At 35.9% G+C, this 24,684-nt stretch overlaps 2 protein-coding genes across 2 annotated transcripts; one reads left to right on the plus strand and one right to left on the minus strand.

Moving 5' to 3' along the window:
* Positions 1 to 5,634: 5,634 nt before the first annotated feature.
* On the minus strand, positions 5,635 to 6,834 carry LOC129945155 (uncharacterized). The gene has a single exon (XM_056054815.1). It carries the CDS (start codon positions 6,832 to 6,834, stop codon positions 5,635 to 5,637), a length of 1,200 nt encoding a protein of 399 aa, XP_055910790.1.
* Positions 6,835 to 8,577: 1,743 nt separating this feature from the next.
* LOC129945156 (E3 SUMO-protein ligase ZBED1-like) lies at positions 8,578 to 10,748 on the plus strand. Its single transcript, XM_056054816.1, has 2 exons — positions 8,578 to 10,236; positions 10,384 to 10,748. Exons 1-2 carry the CDS (start codon positions 8,694 to 8,696, stop codon positions 10,746 to 10,748), a joined length of 1,908 nt encoding a protein of 635 aa, XP_055910791.1. The 5' UTR covers positions 8,578 to 8,693.
* The last annotated feature ends 13,936 nt before the right edge of the window (positions 10,749 to 24,684 follow it).

The following is a 24,684-nucleotide window of genomic DNA, read 5'->3' on the forward strand; positions in this document are numbered from 1 at the left end:
TTTCTATGTCTTCTAGTTTTTGAGAAAATTGAAAATTACCAAAACAAAATATTTCAATTAAATTACTTTTTTTATATCCAGTTTATTTAGATGCATATGAAATTTTGCATGCACTCACCGAACCTTTCACCCTCTCCACCTTGCACCCACCCTAACTCGCACCCACCCCAAATCCTATAGTGAGCCCAAGCAGGGGGGTTGCAGGGGGGCAGCATGCCCCCCCCTAGGCATCTTACTGTTTGCATTAGAAATTTCGTATATACCTACATAATATGTGATTGTTGTTTTATTTTGGTTTTGGGGTTTTTAAAACTACTTTTTAAAGAGTTTTTTTGGTATTTACTTTCAGGATAATTGTTAAAGATTAGGTCATTTTGTGAGTCAAGTAAAGCAATTCATTTAGCATAACCCAGAATGCACCACGAGGAGGTAGAATTGCATTGCATTCCGCGTCCCAGTCAGTTAGTTTTTAAGTAAGTCAGGAGTTATTGAAAAATAGTCACGTTAATTTTCAATGTGTTGAAGGTATGTAAGTCTCGTCAATGAATTCATCGTCCGTACTAGTGTCACTGTGGAGTTCGTTAAGTTCGTCATTGATGGTCAAGAGCCGTGGTTGTTTTGGCGGTAACACATCTTCTAGGTGTTCACTGCAAACGTCGGGAGGGTCGAAGTGCTTTAGTTGCAGACCTACACTTTCTTGTCCATTAACCAAACATGGGTATACTTTTTTCATATCTAGTAAGAATTCCATTATTTGGGATCCCAAATCGTCTTTATATTTTTTTTCAAGGCAATATTTTCTATAAAAGAAAAGTGCCATATATTGATGGATGTGGAGTGTGGTTTTGCGGCATAAAATTGTTTTTTTCAGAAGTTCATTTTGATTTTCTAGATCGTTTATTGTGTTAGTCTTATCGGCTTTGTCGACATATTCGCCTTTGCTGTGGTTTGTTACGCCATGACTAGTAGAACTGGAGAATAATTTTTCAACACCTATGTATTGGCGTGCGCTGTCGGTACAGATACGACTTGTATTGGGGTTAACATATTTATGAATATAAGGCCACAAATCTTCCCTACATTTGGAATTGACTTTAAAGAAACGTCCGACTTTATCTTCTTTGCAATATAGCCCCAACACTACAATTGTCATCTGTTCTGTGACACGGCCTTTGTGGTATTTTCTTTTCGTTAAAAATGTTTCATCGATTTGAACCGTTTTTTCTTCACCGCCAATATTAATATCAATATGGGAGGATATTATTTCGGCTATTTCCCGACAATAATTATAGTAATCTATGATGGTAGATTTACTTAATTTATCTTTATTGTCGTGATTTCGCCAAGCGATTAATTGCTAATTTGAGAATTTACGAAAATATTTAAAACAAAATCCTTAAATTGTAGCTTAAGATTTAATTAATTACCTGGAAAACCATGTTTACAGGCATTTTAATCACAAAAGAGATAATTATAGCAAGCACTTCATTTATCTCTAGCCGACATTGAGGGCCATGGAAAAATGTTCCTATTGATGGGTTGATTGTATTTCTACAAGTTTTGTCACCTTTTCTTTTTGAGCCCTTTTTTGAACATCGCCAAAACCAACCGAACTTTGATCTTTTTGAATTTTCCACGGTCATTAAAATATCACAACACAGAGGTGGAGTAGACGTTTTGGAGGGAATTAACCCGATTTCTTCCAAAAACGCGAAACTTTTTTCGTTTGTTGATACCAAATCCCCAAACGAACAAAAAATCGAAAAATTATTTAATTTTGGGTGAAGAAGTGGATGTTTAGCCGCCATTTTTAAAAAGGGAATCCGACTTATTCAAACGTTAAATGGAGAATGGCTTTGTTAAACAATAACCTGCACCAAACTTGTTAAAAAAAAAGGTTAAACATCAAATGCTTCCTCTTGTTATTTATGATCTAACTATATAGGTACATACTTTTTACTATGGCTGCATTATATGTGTGTACATAGTTATATGCATATTTATGTATGACATAAACATATGTGCATGTTAAGAAACTACGAGAATTTGCTTCCGTTGTGTTGTTGTAAAGGTAATGCAAATTTTTTTATAATGCAATACATTTTTATGCTCAAATATATTAAATGTTAAAGTTTTTGTCAAGTACCTAACGGTATATTTAGAAAAAAAGAGATTGAAATGGACATGACATATATGTACATATGTTTATGTATATAATATCAATTATTTTTTAATTCAGCTTATTTAAATGCAAAAAAAACTTTGAATGCACCTCATCTTGCACTCACCGAACCTTGCTCCCTCCTCACTTTGCACGCACTCCAACTTGCACCCACCCCAAATCCTATAGTGAGCCCAAGCAGGGGGCTCACTTTACGGATCCCACTGTTGCATACAACCAAACTTGCACCTACCATTGTTACTATCAAAATAAGATTTTTGAAGCAAAAAAAAAGAATTAAATTAAAATAGTAGTTGTGGTTATTTTCAATTTTCTCAAAAACTAAAAGATATAAAATCATCTAGTTTTCAGTTTTCGATCAAAAATAAATAAGGGCAATGTATTCTAAAAAAAAAAAATTGTAGATAATCTAAAAGTTTTGAAATATTACACTCTAAACCATATTTTTAACTTTTTTTTTACCAAATTTTGAGTTTAAAACAGTGTTTTTCGCAAACTATGCATAGTTTTGACTTGATTTAAAAACAAGCTACTAGACACAAGTGTTGGCTTTAAAAAAAGGTATAATACTTAATTGTAAGTATTACCGTTATTTTTTAATTATTTTTTTCCATTTAAAGTACATGTTTTTTTAAATTGCCCCTACCGCCTAAACGGGGGGAGATAGACCCCCCCCTCCCATAGTAAAAAATGCTTGTATTAAGCCCCTCTACCAAAAACCGTTATTATATCTCGGCGCCAAAGTTATCGTACTCGTGCCATCCCTTTTCTTTTCCTAAAAAATCCCAAATTATTTTTGTACCCATTAGCGTGGACACAAATGTAAATTAAATTCCCTTCCCAAGACAACAATTATCCCATCCAAAACATCTTCCTTAGACACAATCCCTATTTTATCCACCATAATATCTTCTTTATCCTATATCCACACTACATTGTTTCCTATAATTTATATTTTCCTAAAATATTTCCCATAATTTTATGTACACCAAATTATTACCTATAATTTCATATCCCCGCCTATAATTCTACCGTGTACCTCCAATTCTTTTCTTCATTTGCCTGACCACACTTTCACCACACAACACAACACTATTTAATTCCATTGTTTTATTTATCCTTTTGGTTTGTTTTAATTCACTCACCTTTTTTATCCGCCATTCCTGTTTTGTTTTTTCCTTGTAATTCCAAATTGTTTATAGCTTTAATACTCAATTATTTTCCTGTTTTGCTTTTTTCTCCAGATCCTCCTTTTTTTCTTTTTAACTTCCAAATATTATTTCCACTTTTAATTATTTCTAATTATTTTTACTTTCAATTATTCTTTTTATTTTTTTGCTTCTTAACTCGCTCACTTCTTGTATGCAACTAAATTAACTAGAGGAAAATTTGCACCGAGCGACGCCGCCGCCGCGCCGTCGCTGCTGTCGTTCTCGTTCGACGTGATGTTTTTCTCTCTCTTTATCTAGTGCGATGGATGGCTGATGGTGGTGGTTGTTTTTAGTATTTTATATACTAAGTCGAAGTATTAACACTCGACCGGTTTTGTGTTGTTGGTGGTGGTGGTCTGGTGGTTGAAATTTGTTTTCCCCCACCTAGTTTTGTGATGTGTCGTTGAGTTACTTGTTTAATGCAAGCTGACGACGCAGCCCAAACAAGTCGGACCACGCACACAAGGAAACGTGGGTATTTCCTTGTGATGTATGTTATATACTTTGGCACTCCATGCCAGACGCAAACCAAAATTCTATTTTGCCAAACTGTACATTTGCAAGATGTATAGATGGCCTCACGCAAACAACAAAAAACCTAATTGAGCAATCTATGCATTTGTAAGATGCACAGATGGTCAATTTTAAGACACAAAAACGCAAGAACAAATAATCATCGACCAATCTGTGTGGTTGTAAGGCACACAGACGGACGAAATAGCCGCAAATAAACGCAATAAAACAATACTTTGACCAATCTGTGTGGTTGTAAGGCACACAGACGGACAAAATAGACGCAAATAACGCAAAAAAATTATATTTTGACAAATCTGTGTGGTTGTAAGGCACACAGACTGACAAAATAGACGCAAATAAACGCAATGAAAGTAGTACCTTGACCAATCTGTGTGGTTGTAAGGCACACAGGCGGACAAAATAAACGCAATAAAAGTAATATTTTGACCAATCTGTGTGGTTGTAAGGCACACAGACGGACAAAATAGACGCAAATAAACTCCAAAACATAACGGAATTTCCCAATTCATGCGTTATGTATGATATATAGATTTATATTTTCTTCATGATCAAACTGTACATTTTCCAGTTGTACAGCCGACCATGTTACCTTAAATTTACACGCTCCTGCTTCCTCCTTGCTCCTCCTGGGCTGGTTTTCTTTGTTTTTCATCCTCCTAAATGGTTTCCTTTTGCTAGATAGATCCTCCTGGTACTGGTCTGCTTCCTTCTTTCACTACCGCGTTCCTCGCACTGTATTTTTCCATTTTTTCACTCCCGTGTCTTTAATCCATAGGTCGCTTTTTCTTTTTTTTTTTTTTTATAATCGCGGCTCGATTGACCATAATGTTCGCACCATTATGAATCCGATCGAAATAAAAGACTTTAACTTTTTGTGTGGGAAAAAGTATATCAAAAAAACCCACATTTTTTCTCCGGAATAATGGCGCACAACAACCTCTCTTCCCTAGTGGTCGAGAGCAACTAACTTATTCTTATTCTAGATTATTCGTGTATAATGCAATACATTGGTTAACAAAGACTACACGTATGGCCAGGGTTGCCATACGTAACACCAGCTGCCTGTCTTTCCATGGTTGAAGCAAACATTTCTGCTATGAATTTGCATCCAAGTATCAAATCAATTTGCGCACCTTTCCAGTATTCGGGATCAGCCAATGGAGAACCCTGTTGTATTGATTCAACCGGGCATCTCCTTCCCAGCGCTAAAGTCATCGGCTGCCATCCCTCCTGCCGTGGCAATACCCAAAATTCTTGTTCTATCGTGACCTGTGAATCGAACCATGGCCCAACCCTGAGCCTAGTATAATATTTGATGTGAAGCGGCTCCCCTCTGATACCTACGACCTCTCTTGCCGCTTGCCTTTTGTCAAGGGCCAATCTCTCCATTAGCTGGTAACTCACCAAATTTGGTTGAGCTCCAGTATCTAACAGGGCCCGTACAGGACCATAATCCTTCCCTCTATCCTGATCATGACTTGTGCCGTCGGCACAAGTGTCTGACCTTCTCTTTCCCTATCAATAAAACTCTCGGAATAAAGTGCAATTGAATTTTTTTTTATTAATTCTTTTAAAGTCTGCCCATGACACTTTCTCGCTAGAATCACAGGATTCTTCATTTTTACTGTCCTGCCCTCTCGCTCTTCCTTCTTTCCTAGCAACTCTCTCGTCTGTCTTCGGGCGCTTAGCTGGGATGACCTCTAGTCAATCCCCTCTCTCCTTTTTCTCTCTCTGAGCGGCAGTTTGCCGTTTCCTTGACTGCAGCTGAATTGGAAGCGCTGCCTCGCTCTTCTTTCCGCCTTTGATGGGACAAAGTTCGCTATTATGCATCTGCCTTCCAAGGCACCTAGTGCACGGTCCCTGGAAACAGTCCTTTGGCATGTGGCCTGTCTTCAGACAGTTGGCACAGATCCCTCTCGATTGGACGAATCTGTATCGTCCTGCCAGGCTCAACGCTAAAAAATCTGGACAGGTCCAAATTGGATGGTCCATGGAAGCGCAAGCTTGGCATGGCTTCTTTTTCCCTCCTTTATTGGCCTTCTCCTCTTTCCATGCCCTTGCTAGGGCCTGAGCCGATGTTGACGGCATCGGCGCTTCCCTTCGTCTAACACTCTGGGCACTTTCCAAGGCTGTTGCCCTCCTCTCCAGGAAGGCGCATATCTCTCGCACAGTTGGCTGCTCTGAAGTCCTGCTCTCCTCCCACTTGCAGGCCGTTTCTCCATCCATCCTTTCATGGAGCATGTGGACCACAATCATATCCCAGCTTTCCGTGGGGATACCCTGGGCCTTCAGCTGCCTCATTGTCTCATGGGTTACATTTGACATTCTTTCCAGCTCAGCAGCTCGCGTACAGGTGGCGTATTGTGGACTATATACGTCGTTGAGGCGCTGCCATGCCTCAGCGTAGTTGCTCTCTGTGAGCTGCCACTCTCCCAGCGTCCGAGCTGCCTTTCCCGTTAAAGAGCCCTTTAAGTACGCGAACTTATACGCAGGCGAGATGTTCTTGTTCTCGTGGACGGCCGCCAGGAATCTGTCTCGGAATCCCTGCCACTTTGTGATGACGCCATCAAATTCGCCCCAGGTGTTTTTCACATCGTGCTGCGAAAATGGCATCGACACCTGTACGGCGATCTGCGGCGCGTCCACGTCCTCTCTCGGCGTCAATTCCTTGACCCTCTCCTTAAGGATGGCTGAGGCGTTGAAGTACGACTCCTCGGCCTCCGCCACCTTCCTCTCGACTTCGGCTGTTTTAAGCGGATCGTCCGCTGCTACCAGCCTCCTCTCCATTGCCTTTAGCTGGGCCCATGACTCTCCCAAGGCCTCCAGTCTTACGGCAACTCCCTCCTTTGGACAGACGCCCAACCTCTCGGAACGGCAAAATGACACCATCCTCTCGATGGCCATAATTTTCCTCAACTGGCTCCATCTCTCGTTCTTTCCTTTAATTATAAAAAAACATATGTCATTATTATGTGGACATATTAATTGCTGAAAGAATAAATGCTGAAAATCATATATATATATAGGAGAATCGGGTCGGACCTTTCTTGTTTAAAATAATATATAAAGACAAAAAAGCGAGAACATAAAGAATAAATACAAAAAGGAAAAAAAAAAAATGTTTCTCAAAGACTAACGAAAAGGACCCGACTCAATCCAAAATAAAAATAAGCTATAAATAAAAGGTCGCGACTCAATCCGCTCCTGGAGTGTGCTGTTGCTAGTGTTGTTTTAATTGTGCCTTCCCCCATTTTTTTGCTTGCAAGCTCTCTCACACACAAACGTCTCGCATAACCATGCTTTTGATAACGTTGTTCTCTCCCCTCTCGCACAAACGTCTCGCATAAACATGCTTTAAAAACGTTGTTCTCTCCCCCCTCGCACAAACGCCTCGCATAAACATGCTTTGAGAGCGTTGTTCTAAATAATTTAATGTTTTTGTCACATTTTCTTTCACTTGTTTTATTTTCCCAAACCGAAAAAAAAACACTTTCCTCTATCGACCGGCGACAATTTGTCGGCACACAGCAACAACACACCCGAAACTGTACACCAAAGAAAAATATATTGTTTCTCACCTCTCCTTTAATTTTCTCAAAAAAAACTTATTTTAATTTTTCTTCTATCGTCTTTGTTCAGCTGAATCGCTGCGATCAAATCTTTCCCGTTATTAATCTCTTTCGATCAAAAATATTTTGTAAATATAACACTGATTATTCGTTTTTAAATTTAGGAACACACAAAAAATCCAACTTACACCGCAGAACGACGCACATTGAATGAATATTTTCATTCACCACTGCGTGAACCGTCTGCGCTATACATTATGTGTATCTCTCTGTGTGTTTTTAGTCTCGCGTACGAGCACTGTACCTTTTGTGTATCTCTCGTGTGTTTATAGTCTCGCATACGAGTACTATATATTTTGTGTATCTCTCGTTCGGGGTGTGGCTTATGTCATGTGACCGCACACAAGTTTGTTGTTCTATATGCTAAAGGGGAAAAATATAAAAGGAAAAAAGATACCTAATGGGGTTTGTTTTGCAGCTGCATCATTGGTAGTGATGTGTCAACTCGAGTTAATAAACCGAGTCAACCCGGGTTACAGCTAAACCGAGTCAAACCGAGTAATATAAAAATCAAACCGAGTTGGTCGAACCGAGAGAACGATAACAAACACAGTGTGTAATACAAACCCGTGCCGTGCGTCGCGTCGTCGTCATCTTCATCGGTGTATGTATATAAAGTCGATCTCGATAGTTGGAAATCAAAAACAGTATCTCTGTCTTTTATAATACTAACCGAGTTGCATTTACTGATTCAATACTTGTTTGGAATTCGGTTGTGGGTTGTGGTTGGGTGTTGGGTCTGGGTTGGGTAGTATAGTTAGGTTTCTTTTCTCTTTCTCTTGTTGACATTTTTTTTTGCACATACATATCTGATGTGATTGTTTGTTGTGTGTGGTGTATGCGCCGCGCTCGTTGTGTTGTTTTGTTGTCTGATTCATCGAACCGCATCCGATGGGTTTGAAATTTGAATTGAAGTCGAGTAAAAGAAGTTTTTTTTTTGTTTGTATACAAATAGAGCCAAGCCCGAGTTGCTCTCATACCGTTGCAAAAGTATTTTATTTTAGTTTAGTTTCTTATTCTTTTCTTATTGGGTTTTTCTTTTGCCATGAGACGGATGTTCCTGCTTTTATTGCATAATTTTAATTTATATTTCAGTTTTTTTTTAATTAAAGTTGATTACTTTACACTCTTACAATGCCAGGCCCTAGACAAAAATCAATAGTGTGGGAAGTATTTAAAAAATCAGAAGGAGGTACAGTTGTTTGTAAAAAGTGTTCTTGTTCATATAAGTATTCAGGGAACACGAGTACAATGATGGGACATATAAAAAAAAAACACCCAGGTGAGTTCCTAGATATTACTGACGGGGAGGTAAATACTGATATTGACAGTATCCAAAGAACGAATGCACAACCTTCTACAAACCAACAAGTGCGTAATGTTGCGATTGCACAACCCTCAAATTCAGAAGAAACTCCTGCTATTAATAAGAGACTGAGGCAGTCGCGATTAATAGTGCCTTCAAAACTTTGTCAAAAAAGTGCAGATAATGCTTTGGTTGACCTTATAGTACTTGATTTTCAGCCACTGCAAATAGTTGAGAATGAAGGGTTTAGAAGGTATTCAAAAGTGCTCAACTCTGAATACAATATTCCCTCAAGAAAAAAAATTGCAGAAATGCTTCAAGAGAGTTATTCTATTGAGTCAAGATGCTTAATGCAGAAATTACAAGAAATAGAGTATATTGCATTGACATCAGACATTTGGACGTCAGATAGCAACAAATGCTTTATAAGCATAACGGCTCACTACGTAGAGCAAGCAAGAATGAAAACGTCGGTTATTTCTACGTCCGAATTAGAAGAGAACCATACTGCTGAAAATATAGCAACAAAAATGCGAAAAATATTGGACGAATGGCAAATAGGTGCTAAAGTCGTAAGCATTGTGACGGACAACGCTGCATCTATGAAGAAAGCAGTCAGCGAAATTTTAAATAAACGCAATCATTACTGTGTGGCACATACATTAAATCTTGCCGTAAAAGACTGTATTGATAAACCAATTTTGGAAGAACAACCCAGTAATGATCGGCTTTCAATTCCACAGATATTAAGCAAATGCAGAGGCATAGTATCACATTTTAACCATAGTGCCAAGTCCTCATATGCACTGCACGACATGCAAATACAAATGAATACCGATACATTAAAATTAAAGCAAGACGTTCGAACGCGATGGAATAGCACTTTTTATATGCTTGAGCGCTTATTAAAAGTAAAAGTGTCTCTTTCCGCTACATTGCCACTTTTAGAAGCATCCCCATCTAATCTGGATTTTAACGAATGGATTTTGATTGAGGAAATAATTAAGCTTTTGCGACCATTCGAAAAAATAACAGTTATTTTGTCAGGAGAGTCGTACCCCTCATTATCGTGCATCATTCCGCTAGTAGTAGGACTTCAAGAGACATTAGCCAATAAAAATTTAAGTACTGAGTCGGCTAAACTTTTGCAAAGAAATCTACTAACTGTTATAGAGAAGCGTCTTGGTATTTATGAAGTTAATAGAACAGCAGCTAAGTCGACCTTTTTGGATCCACGATTTAAAAAGAAAGGTTTTGGAACTGAATCTCATGCCAATAATGCACAAATGTGGGTCATAGAAGAACTTAGGGATTACCTGATCAATAGCTCAGCTTCAAGTATTCAATGTCAACCTAGTACCTCAAATGCTGGTAAGTATTTGAATTTGTATTATTTATTTCTCATTTTTTACTTATCATATGAATGTATCCCTTATTTATTTTGAATTTTTATTTATTATTATATATTATTATATACATAGGTATATATTTTTATATTATTTTATTTTTATCCATAAGTAACCGCCGAAACCAACGATGAAGATGACGAGATCTGGGGTGTCCTTGACAAAAAAATTTCTGAGACACAAACTACAATAACACCTTTTTCCTCAGCTGCAGGTATGGTGAAGCAGTATATAGATTTGGAATACCTCGGTCGGAACAAAAACCCGCTTGAATTTTGGGAAGAAAAGAGAAGTTTGTTCTCATCCTTGTATAAGCTGGCACATAAATACTTATGTATACCCGCTACGTCGGTTCCATCGGAAAGGCTGTTCTCCAAGGCTGGATTGTTGTGCAATGAAAGAAGAAATCGGTTAGCTCCAAAAAAAGTGGACCAAATCTTGTTTCTTAACAGTGCAAAAAAATCCAAATTAACATAGTTTAATCAAAATTATTATTTATGAAATAATTTAATATAATGAAATAATTTAAAAATCCTGTAACATGAAGTTCCTTGTTTATGTTTTGTACCTACCAAAGTTGCATTTTATTTATTGTTTTTAAAATGAATTAATATTTATTTTTTTTTTTTTAATTTTATTTTTTCTATTTTTTTTTGTTACGTACTGTACTACCTACCTATATAAATGAATTAATAAAAAAACTATGCATCTCTTCACTAGAATGTTTGCCTTTGTTTTAGTTTTTCAAAACATAAGATGAAGGAAAATAATTTGAAAAAAAACCGAGTTGGCTAACTCGGTTTGCAACTCGGTTTACTTGAATTCTAACTCGAGTTGACTCGGTTAGAGAAATTAGCGGTTTGGCACATCACTAATCATTGGGTTTTTTCCAATGAGCTGTCGCGTCGTCTCGAACATTCTTTCGTCCATTAAATAGAAAAGAATAAAAAAACGGACTTACCGATTCTCTCCAAATGCTATCGATGTGATATTTTGTAACGTACGTGATTTTACGTAGCCTCTTACCCATGTACATATGTGTATGTATATTTCTTTCCATAGAATGCTCCGAATGCTATCGCTGTTTTGCGGCGTACGTGATTTTTGCGTAGCCTCTTATCCATATACATATGTATGTATATTTCTTTCCATAGAAATGCTGTCGCTGTTTTGCGGCGTACGTGATTTTGCGTAGCCTCTTACCTATATACATGTATGTATATTTCTTTCCATAGAATTCTATTGTTTTTTTTTTTTTTGATTCCCGACACTGATACATATCCGGCTCGAAGGACCAATCTTTCGACGCCATTGGGGCAGTGGACTGTATAAATAAACCCGAAACAAGAATAAATAAAAACACAATCATTTAACGTGGAAAAAGGCAATGCCCAAAAAACCACGATCTTTCCTTTATTCAATTAAATTAAAACCTAAAACGAAACCGTTCCCTCTCGTTAGCCCGACTCGGTCGAGTTCTTTCGTGCAACTGACTAAATAAAAGCCTTTTGCTTACTCGCAGGAAAGCAAAAGCATCTCTCATCGAACCTGAAAGCTATATTCTCTTTCAGTTCGATACAACCTCCTTAATGAGCGATTACTATGAATCCTTTATTGTTGGCTTCGGTGATTTACAAAAACTTAAAACAATTTTGTTTTCCACGGACGGACGACATAATGCAATGTCCATATTCTGATAAAGAAATATATTTTGTTTACAAAGGCATCATTTCATGCTTATAAAAGTTTGAAATTTCTTCAAAATAGATATTTGTTGTTCGCGATATATATAATTTATATCTGAGTATTAAGTAAACCGTAAAAAAAACACACAACTATCCGCGCACAAGAACAATACAAGATTGACTAACTACTGACGATGTGGATATGGAAAGAAATATGAAAGGGGACGCAGTTCCTTCATTCTAGTGTTATACTGTTGTAGTGTTAGTATTAGGGTATGACATTACAGGTTTGGCCATTCCCACATACATTGTTCTCAGACGAGTTAAAATTTAGGCTCTTACATGATCATTGCGAAATGTCATCTAAAACTTTTAAGATTGTAAATACAGCGAAAACATTGATAATCATCTGTTTGTTTAAAGTAATGTATTGTTTTATAGTGACTGTAGAGTTGTCGGCTCGGCAATGCACGCGCGATCTCATTCGGAATACCACTGACTCGTATCTTGATCGTACATGCACACGAGACGGCATAAACAAAGAGATTAAGAGAGACTTGATCATCGAGCGAACTCCACCTTCGCTCCATTCCTTGTATATACTCACCATTGAATTATTAATGACCTTGACACAAATATTAGTTATACACTACATCTCTTCCTTTGTTTATTTTTTTTATTTATTTTTTCTTTTAACAAAAATCTTAATACATTTTTTTTATGGTCCTACCTTTGCCTTTAAGGTTTAATCTTTTTATTTTTTTTTTTTTTTTAATTTTATTCAAATTTACAAAATTTAAGATACAAACTCTTTTTCTTTTTTTCCAAAATTATAATAATTATTCTACTTTATTATTTATTGTTGGTATTTTTAATAAATTTAACAAATCTTACTTCAGTGTGATCATATTTAATTTCTAGTTTTTTGATTTTGATTCTTTAAACTTACGAAAGAAAAAAAATAAATAAATAAATTCAAAAAACTAATTCTTTCTTTTATCTACTTATTTTATTATTACAAATTTTGAACGTTCTTTCACTCTCCTTCAATTTTCTTTAAATGAACAATATTCCTCCTAACTGTCTTCCCTGTGTGGTCGTTCCTAACCTCAATGTCTCCTTCATGAGACTTTTCTACCGTGTGCGGAGTTTCACAAAAGTTTGAACTTAGCTTATTTTGTCTATCCATGTTTTTTACATATACCTTGTCCCCTATATTAATATCTGGACTACTAGCTCTCCGTTTCTTATCAGCGTATTCTTTCCCTTTTTTATATATGTATGTATATATGTATTATAATAAGTATATAATCCTATTCATTTATAATATTTTCGACTTACCAACTGTATTTATGAGCTAGTTAATTCCACCGTTAGAGTACTGTTGTATAAACACGACCGAAACCTTTATTTTTTTTTTAATTAATATTTATATAAGCTTGTATGAATTTTGCAAAACACACTTTAAATAATAAATTAATTCAATTCGCGGGTTTTCAAACAATTTTTTTTTAACATATTTTATACTGGGTATGTACATATATTTTTTTCCCCATTATCGCGTTTCACTATTTAATTTTTTCTTGATTTACCACTTCAATTCATAATTTTTTATTATTTATTTTCCGCAATTTTATTTTACTGAATAAAAAAACACTTCGTTTATTTCTCCGATTATCGTTAACAATTCACTTTTTTCCGATTTTCCTCGTCGCCATTTGTAGAGTTGTCGGCTCGGCAATGCACGCGCGATCTCATTCGGAATACCACTGACTCGTATCTTGATCGTACATGCACACGAGACGGCCTGCGGAATGTTCGCCAACGGATAAATTTTTAAATCGATCAAATAGTCGGGCATAGTTTTTTCCTCCGACGTCCAATATTTCGGTTCTCCGTCTCCGTCCTTCACTAAAGTGATACTGGACGATAGCTCTAAAGCTTTAAGTTCTTTTGACAATACAGCTTGTCGAGAGGATATTCTAAGCTTATACCGAAAGCATCGACAAGAGCCGTTTGCGTAAGAGCAGTCGTGCACGACGTGGAAGTGGTCGTTATGTTGGACAAGCCATTTGTACAAGCTGTTTTTTACTTTTTCACGTACATCTTCAATAACTGATTCATCGCTTCCATATTGTCCGCTGATAAAGATGCTAGACAAGTGCCTAGCTGTTTGTAAGCTTGATCGTACAATTTCCTATATTCTTCTGGCCAAGAAATCTTGTCGCTGCTCTCTAGTTGATCCAGAAATTCGGTTGAAATAGTTTTCTTGCATTCCCAAATCTCTTCTAGAGTCCTGATGAACATTTCCAGATCTGTTTCTACCTCGGTGTTGCTCAGTTTCGACATCTCCAAACACATCGTCTTCATCTCCGCCTCCTCCAAAAGATGGTTCTGTACCAGGAAATACTTGAGCGTTTTCAAACACGCCCGTAGAATTATTTTCTCCTTCAACGATGTCATCACTTACCAGAGGTGCAATACTAGAATTACTACTACGACGGACAAACTTTCCTGACAATAGTTGATACATTACTGATACCTGCTCCTACGACGACACTCTATTTATACCCAACAGTCACGTTGCCCAAGCAAACAAACCACTTCACCTTATCAGCGCTGAAAAGATTATTTGGCACCTGAACAAACATTGTCGACGACGCTTATCTAACCAGCTTCCTTCCCTTCCCCGCGCCGGTTAACCAAAGCTCCGTACTGGTCACTTGCCACAATAAGCTTTTCAGCTTATTCACGAGCGACGACTACGACGACCGACAAAGGCCTGGGGCCGTGCGCAAAGCGCCCCCTACGGGGATTGACGCGGCGTAGCCGCCATGTACATGGTCAATGCGCTTTGCGCACGATTATATGATTATATAAATCAATAAATCCCCAAAAAGATAATTATACATTTCAATATCTACTACTCTTTTATTATTTCTAAACCAATGCAGGCAATATATCTTTTAGTTTATATTTAATTTGCATTTATATAAACTACATACGAATCATCAAAATAGCAACGAATTATAAGAGGTTGTAAGTTTTGACCAAAAGCTCTCATATTTGATGCAAAGGTGTCAAGTGTAGGATTAAAATTGTTGGTTTGCTGTACCTCCTTAATGAGCGATTACTGTGAATCCTTTATTGTTGGCTTCGGTGATTTACAAAATACTTAAAACAATTTTGTTTTCCACGGACGGACGACATAATGCAATGTCCATATTCTGATAAAGAAATATACTTTGTTTACAAAGGCATCATTTCATGCTTATAAAAGTTTGAAATTTGTTCAAAAAAGATATTTGTTGTTCACTATATAATATACTTTATATTTGAGTATTAAGTAAACCGTAAAAAAACACACTTCCTGTTCTTTCGAACAGAGTTAAATAAAATATCCGTTTTAAGTTATTAAAATGTATCTTTATTAAGCATCAGATCCCTTACCGTTGCAAAAGCGTGCCGTGAAGTGAAGAGATAAATTAGAATTTCCATACAAGTTACAGAGTAAGCTTATTGCAAAGATTCTACGGTTTTAAACAAACTAGATTCTTCATGAGTAATCTTCCTTTCTTTAAAAAAAATACATGTATTTTTTTATTTTCAAAAAACACATGTAAGAAGTTGTCTAGGGATAATATTCTAAGTATTATAAGCTTTAAACAAATAGGCGACACCAATGTTTATTTTTAAAAGTTTATTGATAGTCCATTTGTAATTATAATCAATTAAATTTTGGAATAACGAGTAACTCTTGGCGAAGTCAACTATCCGCGCACAAGAACAATACAGGACTGACTAACTACTGACGATGTGGATATGGAAAGAAATATGAAAGGGGACGCAATTCCTTCATTCTAGTGTTATACTGTTGTAGTGTTAGTATTAGGGTATGACATTACAGGTTTGGCCATTCCCACATACATTGTTCTCAGACGAGTTAAAATTTAGACGATCATTAAAAATGTCATCTAAAACTTTTAAGGTTGTAAATTTGTTTATAGCTAAAACATTGATAATCATCTGTTTGTTTAAAGTAATGTATTGTTTTATAGTGACATATAAGCTTTTTTACATCACTTAATACAATTAAACATAAATAGCAATTAAACATGTTTTTTTTTAAGGATTCTATAAGGATAAGAACATCAGGGGATACTCTGTCTGAAATTACAATTTGAAAAAAAAAAATTTGTACAAAAAGCCAAACAGATTTACATTGAATGGATATTTGAGCTTAAAAGTAAACAAAATTTTAAATCAAGTATCTAAAGCTGGCAAAAAGTTTTGAAATTTATATTTAATTTCATTAAAATAAACTATGTAAGTGTTATCAAACCTACATTGAGTAATAAGTGGCTGTAAGTTTTGCCCTTGTTGTCTCACCTTTGTAGCAATTGTGTTGATGGTGGGGCTGAGATCATTTACTTCCCCCACTTCAACCACCAATGACTGCGGGAGTTCTTTATAGTTGGCTTCAAAATGTTTTTTTTTTTTTTAATTTCGCTTGAAACCGCTGCTTATCGGGTTGTTGGCGGTAGGATGCCGTGGAGAAAGTTGGCAATTAAAATATTTTCCGGATCTGAAAAATCAATTTCATTAAAATAAACTATGTAAGTGTTATCAAACCTACATTGAACAATAAGTGGCTGCAAGTTTTGTCCTTGTTGTCTCACCTTTGTAGCACGTTTGTCAACCACCAATGACTGCTGGGAGTCCTTTATAGTTCACTGAACCAAAAAGGTACACCATGGTGACGAAAAAGGTCATCTATATAATGGAGAATTCATTAATTTTAGTCCAGTGAACCTTTTCATCTCAATGATGAAACGAGGCTCATCAATATGATGACAGTTTTAAGTGATGAAACTCGTTCATCATTCATCAACTTTGTTCATTAATATGTCGAATAAATAATTAATAAATGTGTACATCAATATGATGAATTAGTTCATCATGCTGTCGATCGCATTCATGAATATGATGAATATTATTCATCAATTCAGTGAATATAATCATCACTAAAATTAACATTAACATTTACTTAATTATTTATTAATTATTAAATTATTTTCTTCAGCTTTCAATTAAATAAAAATAATATTGAATAAAAACCCAAAACTGTTCGCAAGCAGCTGGGTATTGTTAATCAAAAACAAACAAAATTTTGAGGCAAATGTATACTGCCCCTAGTAGTATTTTGAATTTCAATCTGTATCGATCCAGACACACGTAATATTTTGGATCATCGTTCTTTTGCAAGGATAAAATGAATGGTTGCATGTTGTTATGTTGGAATTTTAAAAAATCCAAATGGTCTTCAAATTCCTGAACACTTTCTCCTTCGAAAATGAAAGCTTGTTGGGAGTCTTTTATCGTAAACCTTTAGACCGATTTCTGCTTTGATGTTGATTTTTATACAACTGGTCTCGTTGGAATGAGATAGCAATGTACACTTTTCAATAGGGTGAGTACCGCATCTTCTATAGATATAGAAAAAGAGAATTGTAAATATGTATGTTTAAATGACAACAAGGAAATTATATTTGATGCTAAGTATAACCTTATTTAATATTCAAAAAAGAAAAAGACATTTACTTTTTGAAATTTGAATTTTTACCTTTGTTCGCATCGCATTCTGCGATTTGGGAAAGCAGCTCTGTAGTTTTCTTGTCTTTTATATTTTGAATGGGAAACTGTTTTATTACTTTAAAGTTGGTTTCCCAGTTCTCGTAAATGGTTTGGTTTTCAGTAAATAAGTGTTTAAAGTCTCTGTTAATCTATTAAAAAAGGGTTACTTAATAAACAAAACTTTTGAAGATTAAGACCTTACCAAACGATAACCATTCAAATTCTTGTACTGCGGCCATACCATTGGTTGAATGTTGAAATGAAAGCCCTTGTACGATTCTTTTATATGTTGGTATTTAACAAGGATATCTGCCTGGTTTTCGGCTTCTAATATAGTGCTATTGATAGAGTCTTGGATTGAAGCGTGCCACTTTTTCCCATTTTGAAGTGAAATTTTTTGAAATGGAGGTAATTTATAAGGGATGAGCTTGTACGTTAATAAGTTTTTTGTAATCTGTAAAGAACTGAATTTTTATATGTTAGTATAAGTGAAAAATGGTAAAATGTAATTATTATTGTAGACAAAAATGTATGCTTTTTAAGTTATTTAAACATTTTTTTTCTTATTACCTAGACTACAATCAATACCATTTATTTGCTCGAGTATCTGCTTAACAGGTTTGCTTGCACTTTCAAATTGACCCTCGACACTTTGCAAGAAGGTTCTTTGAAAGTAATCACATTTCTTTTTCAAACAAACTGATTTTTCTTCACCGAAAAGAAAAATAAAGTCTGAATCGATCTGTAAGAATAATTAATATAAAAAAGAAGAAACATTGTCGCATTGTGCCCATTCTTCAGGCAATTCGGACACATTCTCTTCTCTTGCACCAGATCCTGTCTTGCCTTTAGGTTCAGGACCCGGAATTCCGGACACTCCCATATAGGGTGTGCCATAGAGTGACATGCTTGACATGGCATTCTCTTCTTTCCATCTACCTGGCTCGTTGTGGTGGCCAGACCTCTTCTTTCCGGTTGGTCTCTTGGTCTCTCCAGGCGTCTTTCCGTCAATTTTTCCCGCGTAACTGCTTGCGCCGACGTCGACGGCCTGGAAGCTTCTCTGCGCCGGCAATCTTGCGCACTTTCCAATGCAACCGACCACTTATCGAGGAAGGTGCATATCTCCTTCACCGTTGGACTTTCGGAACGGCGAGCCTCCTCCCACTTACAGGCAGTCTCGGCATCCATCTTGTCTTGTAGCACATGCACAATTATCATATCCCACCCTTCCGTTGGGATACCTTGCGCTTTCAGTTGTCGCAACGTCTCATGTGTCGTATTCGACATCCTTTCCAAATCGCTTGCCTTCGGCGGACCTTGGAGCGAAGGCAGCCGAAAGAAGGTACGGAGGAGCTCCCGACAGGTTGCGTACTGCCTATTATACACTTCATTCATCCGCTTCCAAGCTTCGATGTAGTTCGACCCCGTCAGCTGCCATTCGCCAAGGGTACGAGCGGCCTTTCCCACCAGCGAGCGCCTCAAGTAAGCGAGCTTGTAGGCTGGCGCAATCCGATCGTTTTCGTGTACTGCCGCCATTAAGCAGTCTCGAAAAGCTTGCCATTTTGTTATTGTGCCGTCAAACTCACCCCATGTATTTTTTACATCATGTTGCGAGAATGGCATCGACACTTGCACCTCGATCTGCTGGTCCCTTCTTTCCGGAGCCGAAGGTTGTAATTCGGCCCTTCTGCGCTTGAGTGTAGCTGAGGCTAGGAAATAATGTTCCTTAACTTCAGCCATCTTTCTTTCCACCTCGGCCATCTTTAATGGGTCATTGCCCGAGGTCAGCTGTCCCTCTGCTATCTTGGCCTGGGCCCAAGCATCTGCCAGCGCTTCCTGACGTACCTCGATTCCCTCCATGGTGGTTTCGACGAATCTCGCCTCCTTCGTGAAGGCGACCATGCGCTGGATTGCATTCTTTCCTTCCATGCTCCTTCGAATCTTTCCAACTTTCCTTTAAATAAACTGAAAACAAGAAATTATTGTAGATTTTATAGAATTTATAATATACCTAAGCAACAAATTAGTAGTTTTGATAATAAATGCAAAAAGAACTAATTCGACCCTAGATGTGCCCGTAAACGCATCGAATCGAAAGTTTATAATATATATACCTAAAAGAGAATATCAATAATTTTAATGATAAATGCAAAAAAGAACTAATTCGACTCTAGATGTGCCCGTAAACGCATCGAATCGAAAGTTTATAATATATATACCTAAAAGAGAATATTAATAATTTTCATGATAAATGCAAAAAAGAACTAATTCGACTCTAGATATGCCCGTCGACACATCGAATCGAATGTAATTTTGTGCTGTTGTTGTGTTGTTGTATTGGCTGATCTTTCAGTTTGCAAACTTTCTTTCCAGCTTATGGCGACTACGCATTATTCAATGCTTCGAGTCCCTGCTTTTCTTTCCCTGTTTCGTAAAGAATCTCATTACTTGAGATATCTTTCCTCTTTCCCAGCCAATAAATCTTCTTTCTTTCTCATTGCTTTTCAGAAAAATCTATTTGGTAATTCCTTTGGAAAAAGCCTATCCCACAATCTATAAAATCTTTCCAACAATCTCTTTCGTATAGAATAAACAAAAATCTCAAAAGAAATAACTTGCACTTTTTGAACTAATAAAATTCCACTTTCCATTCCTCTCCCCCCTTGCGACATTTAACAGTCATTTCCAATTCTTTCCGTAGGAGAGAGAGAAAGAAAAAAAACCTAGACCAAACTGAATGTGTACAGTGAACGAGAGAAGAAAAGAAGGAAGAGAGAAAAAAAAAAAAGGTATAGTAAAACGACATCTTCCTCCCTCTTTCACATGTTAACTCACTATTCACAATTCAAAAAGGAAAGAACCAAACTATCCAACACAATTTTCTCGAATTTTCTTTTCAATTAAGCTATCCCCCTTTTTTTTTACACTTTCCAAAAATTTATTTTTAATTAAACTCCCTGCATTATTTTTCAAATAGAACAACATCAAAAGGCAAAATAATCACTTTCTGACACATAAAAATTCTTTCCGATATATTGATAAACTCAATTATTTCTTTCCCGCACAACAACACAACACATAAATGCACTTTTCATAATTTTATTTGTTTTGTTTTGTGGACTGTATTTTTCTTACCTTTGTCTTTCCTGTATATTTGTTTAATATTCCCCTGAGTGTGCACACTCTGTCTTTCTGAATATTAATATTATATATTATATTCTTTCCAAATGCAATAGTAATAAATAATCCACTTGCAGGTTCTTTCCAAAATGTTTTTCTTAATTTTCTCTTTTTTTGTTGTCTTCAATTGTTTTAAAAATACTATATTCTTGTTAACTGCCGAAGCGTCGCTGCTGCTTGCTACACAAAGAATGAATACATAGATTCGATTCTTAGCTGTGCGACCGGCTTATTTTCTCTTTCCTCTTTCGTGTTTTTCTTATGTACATTGCGCAGCTGTGCGCAAAAACCAAAAAAAAGAAAAAAAAGGTGTGTATGTTGTATGTGTTGCTATGAGCGCAAAACGAAGTGCCGTCATCGTGTCGCCTTCACCATGGTGGTGGTTGATGATATTTTCTTTCGTTTAAGTTGTGCGCGCGGCGCCGCGCCGCCGTCGCGTCGTATTCTTTCGTTTGTGTCGATGTAATGGGAAAAGAGGTATGCCGCTTGGGCTCTTTCGTTTATGAATGATAAGGGGAAAAGTGTATACGTGCCGCTTGGCGCGTTCTTTCGAGAAAAAAGGTTATAATATGTATCTGTTCTTGCTGCCATAGAACGGTAGCAATAAAAATGAAGGGTATATAATGCTGTGGTATATGGTTTCATATGAAATGATGTGTGCCGTTAAGGCGGATTCTTTTCGTTTTGTAAAGGCAGGGTGTACCTTTTTGCATGTTCTTTTGTGCTGAATGTATAGGTCTGTCGTCATGTCACATTCTTTCGGTATGACTAAATGAGCGTGCCTTTGTGGCATGTTCTTTCGCGTTCCTCTTTCCAAGAAAAATAGATACAGAATTGACTTACCATTTATCTATTGTTTTAAATAGCAATCTCTTTCCTGTTTCGTGTGACGCACTTTTGCGGCCTCCTAAAGCGTCGTTATCTTTCGTATTTTCCATACGTTCCCCAACAATGCACCGCACTTTTCTTTCAATTTGATCAATTTGATCATTTTATTTTTCACACACACAACTCGTAAATCTTTCCGCGGCGCTGGCTCAAATTTGCCTCGAATGACCAATGTTTCAGCACAAGTCCAGAGACAAGTACCAAAATCTTACCGCGCTGAAAAAATAGAAATAAAAATGACCGACACAAGACAACTTTTTTAAAGTGGAAAAAAGCGTTCGCTCAAAAACCACTGTGACCTTTTTATTCTTTCCCTTTTCACATTCAGTCAAAGACTAAAGACTTTATAATATTTTCTCCAGAAAGAAGGAAAGATAATGTAGAAAACATCGAACAGAAGTCCACAAGGCTGTGTTCGATTCACAAAACATCGAACGAGAGTTAATAAACTCTTCGTTCGATACAGGTTGTGAGTTGTATTTTAGCCAATCCTTCTCATTTAAACCTGAGGAATTAAAATAATGGAGTGTTTGCTGTTATTAACTTATACATTATTTCAAAGTTGTTTATATTTTAAATGTTAGGATAAAAATGATTATTATAGATGTAAAGATGTAAGATTAATAATGTTTTTCTTACTCAAGAAATATAAAATAACCGCTTTTTGCTCCTTGTTTGTGTGTCACCCTTTCTCCGCACTTAAAGCTGATTACTGTTTTTTCGCAGTTTTTATTTTTCACTTTTTTCTTTAATTCTTCTTTTGTAATTTATTTCGTTTTTTTATATTTTTTTTATCTTTCCTTCACTAAGTTTAAGTACTTATTTGTTCAATGTTTATTGTTAAAACTACAATGCTTATAAAATATATTATTATAATGCACAATAAAACTAATGAACGAGTTAATAAAGAAGAAGATTAGTTGATTAGATGAGCACAGGTGGTCACGATTAAGTCTAAAATCCAAGTGGCAGAATAATGCGGCGGAAAAGCAATGGTGACAGATGGCAGAGAAGGAAAAGGGTGTCAGCTGACACAAGGAGAAAGTCTTCTTTCTTTGCTGAACGACATCTGTCAGACACAACAGTTCACCTTCACGGTAATCTTTACAGCGCAATCTATTTAAATCGTGAATTTCACCTCTTTTCTTTTTTTTCATTCGTTGTTTTTTTTTTAACTCTTAAGCACTTATATATTTCAAAACCGATAGAAAACATATTTCGCAATATAATATATTGAGTGTTGATAGTGGGTTCTCTTATAACCGTGCCAATAATGAGTTTTTTCATAACCGTTGCCCATTTCGGGCGCCAATTATATTCTTAGGTTGCCGTGAGATGTTTTTAAAAAGAAAAGTAAATAACAAAATAAAACAATTCTTAAAGTGAAAATGTTGACTGACTGCATTGAAAATCTTAAAAACCTTGAAACGATCTTAAATGAGTTCCTAACTGAATCTCAGAATACCTTGTATATGTTTTTTCTAATTTGTTTTTTTTTTATTTTTTTTATGCACAATTTTCTTTTATACACTTCTCAATATTCAGGGTTCTCTGTGGAAGCAAATTATATAACTTATATATTTGTTCGAATATAGATGAAAATAAATTTAAAAAAAATGTTTTAAACTCGTTACGATGTCAACGCTTAGCTTAAGACAATATCAATATCTACTACTTCTTTAATTATTTCTAAACCAATGCAGGCAATATATCTTTTAGTTTATATTTAATTTGCATTCATATAAACTACATACGAATCATCAAAATAGCAACGAATTATAAGAGGTTGTAAGTTTTGACCAAAAGCTCTCATATTTGATGCAAAGGTGTCAAGTGTAGGATTAAAATTGTTGGTTTGCTGTACCTCCTTAATGAGCGATTACTGTGAATCCTTTATTGTTGGCTTCGGTGATTTACAAAATACTTAAAACAATTTTGTTTTCCACGGACGGACGACATAATGCAATGTCCATATTCTGATAAAGAAATATATTTTGTTTACAAAGGCATCATTTCATGCTTATAAAAGTTTGAAATTTGTTCAAAATAGATATTTGTTGTTCACGATATATATAATTTATATCTGAGTATTAAGTAAACCGTAAAAAAAACACACTTCCTGTTCTTTCGAACAGAGTTAAATAAAATATCCGTTTTTAGTTATTAAGTCAACTATCCGCGCACAAGAACAATACAAGATTGACTAACTACTGACGATGTGGATATGGAAAGAAATATGAAAGGGGACGCAGTTCCTTCATTCTAGTGTTATACTGTTGTAGTGTTAGTATTAGGGTATGACATTACAGGTTTGGCCATTCCCACATACATTGTTCTCAGACCAGTTAAAATTTAGGCTCTTACATGATCATTAAAAATGTCATCTAAAACTTTTAAGGTTGTAAATTTGTTTACAGCGAAAACATTGATAATCATCTGTTTGTTTAAAGTAATGTATTGCTTTATAGTGACATATAAGCTTTTTTACATCACTTAATACAATTAAACATAAATAGCATTTAAACATGTTATTTTTTTAAGGAATCTATAAGGATAAAAACATCCGAAATTACAATTTGAAAAAAAAAATTTGTACAAAAAGCCAAACAGATTTACATTGAAATGGATATTTGAGCTTAAGAGTAAACAAAATTTTAAAACAAGTATCTAAAGCTGGCAAGAAGTTTTGAAATTTATATTTAATTTCATTAAAATAAACTATGTAAGTGTTATCAAACCTACATTGAGTAATAAGTGGCTGTAAGTTTTGCCCTTGTTGTCTCACCTTTGTAGCAATTTTGTTGATGGTGGGGTTGAGATCATTTACTTCCCCCACTTCAACCACCAATGACTGCTGGGAGTTCTTTATAGTTGGCTTCAAAATGTTTTTTTTTTATTTCGCTTAAAACCGCTGTTTATCGGGTTGTTGGCGGTAGGATGGCGTGGAGATGGTTTACAATTAAAATATCTTCTGGATCTGAAAAATCAATTTCATTAAAATAAACTATGTAAGTGTTATCAAACCT

This window comes from Eupeodes corollae, chromosome 2 (assembly GCF_945859685.1).
Source record: "Eupeodes corollae chromosome 2, idEupCoro1.1, whole genome shotgun sequence".
Classification (NCBI taxonomy): domain Eukaryota; kingdom Metazoa; phylum Arthropoda; class Insecta; order Diptera; family Syrphidae; genus Eupeodes; species Eupeodes corollae.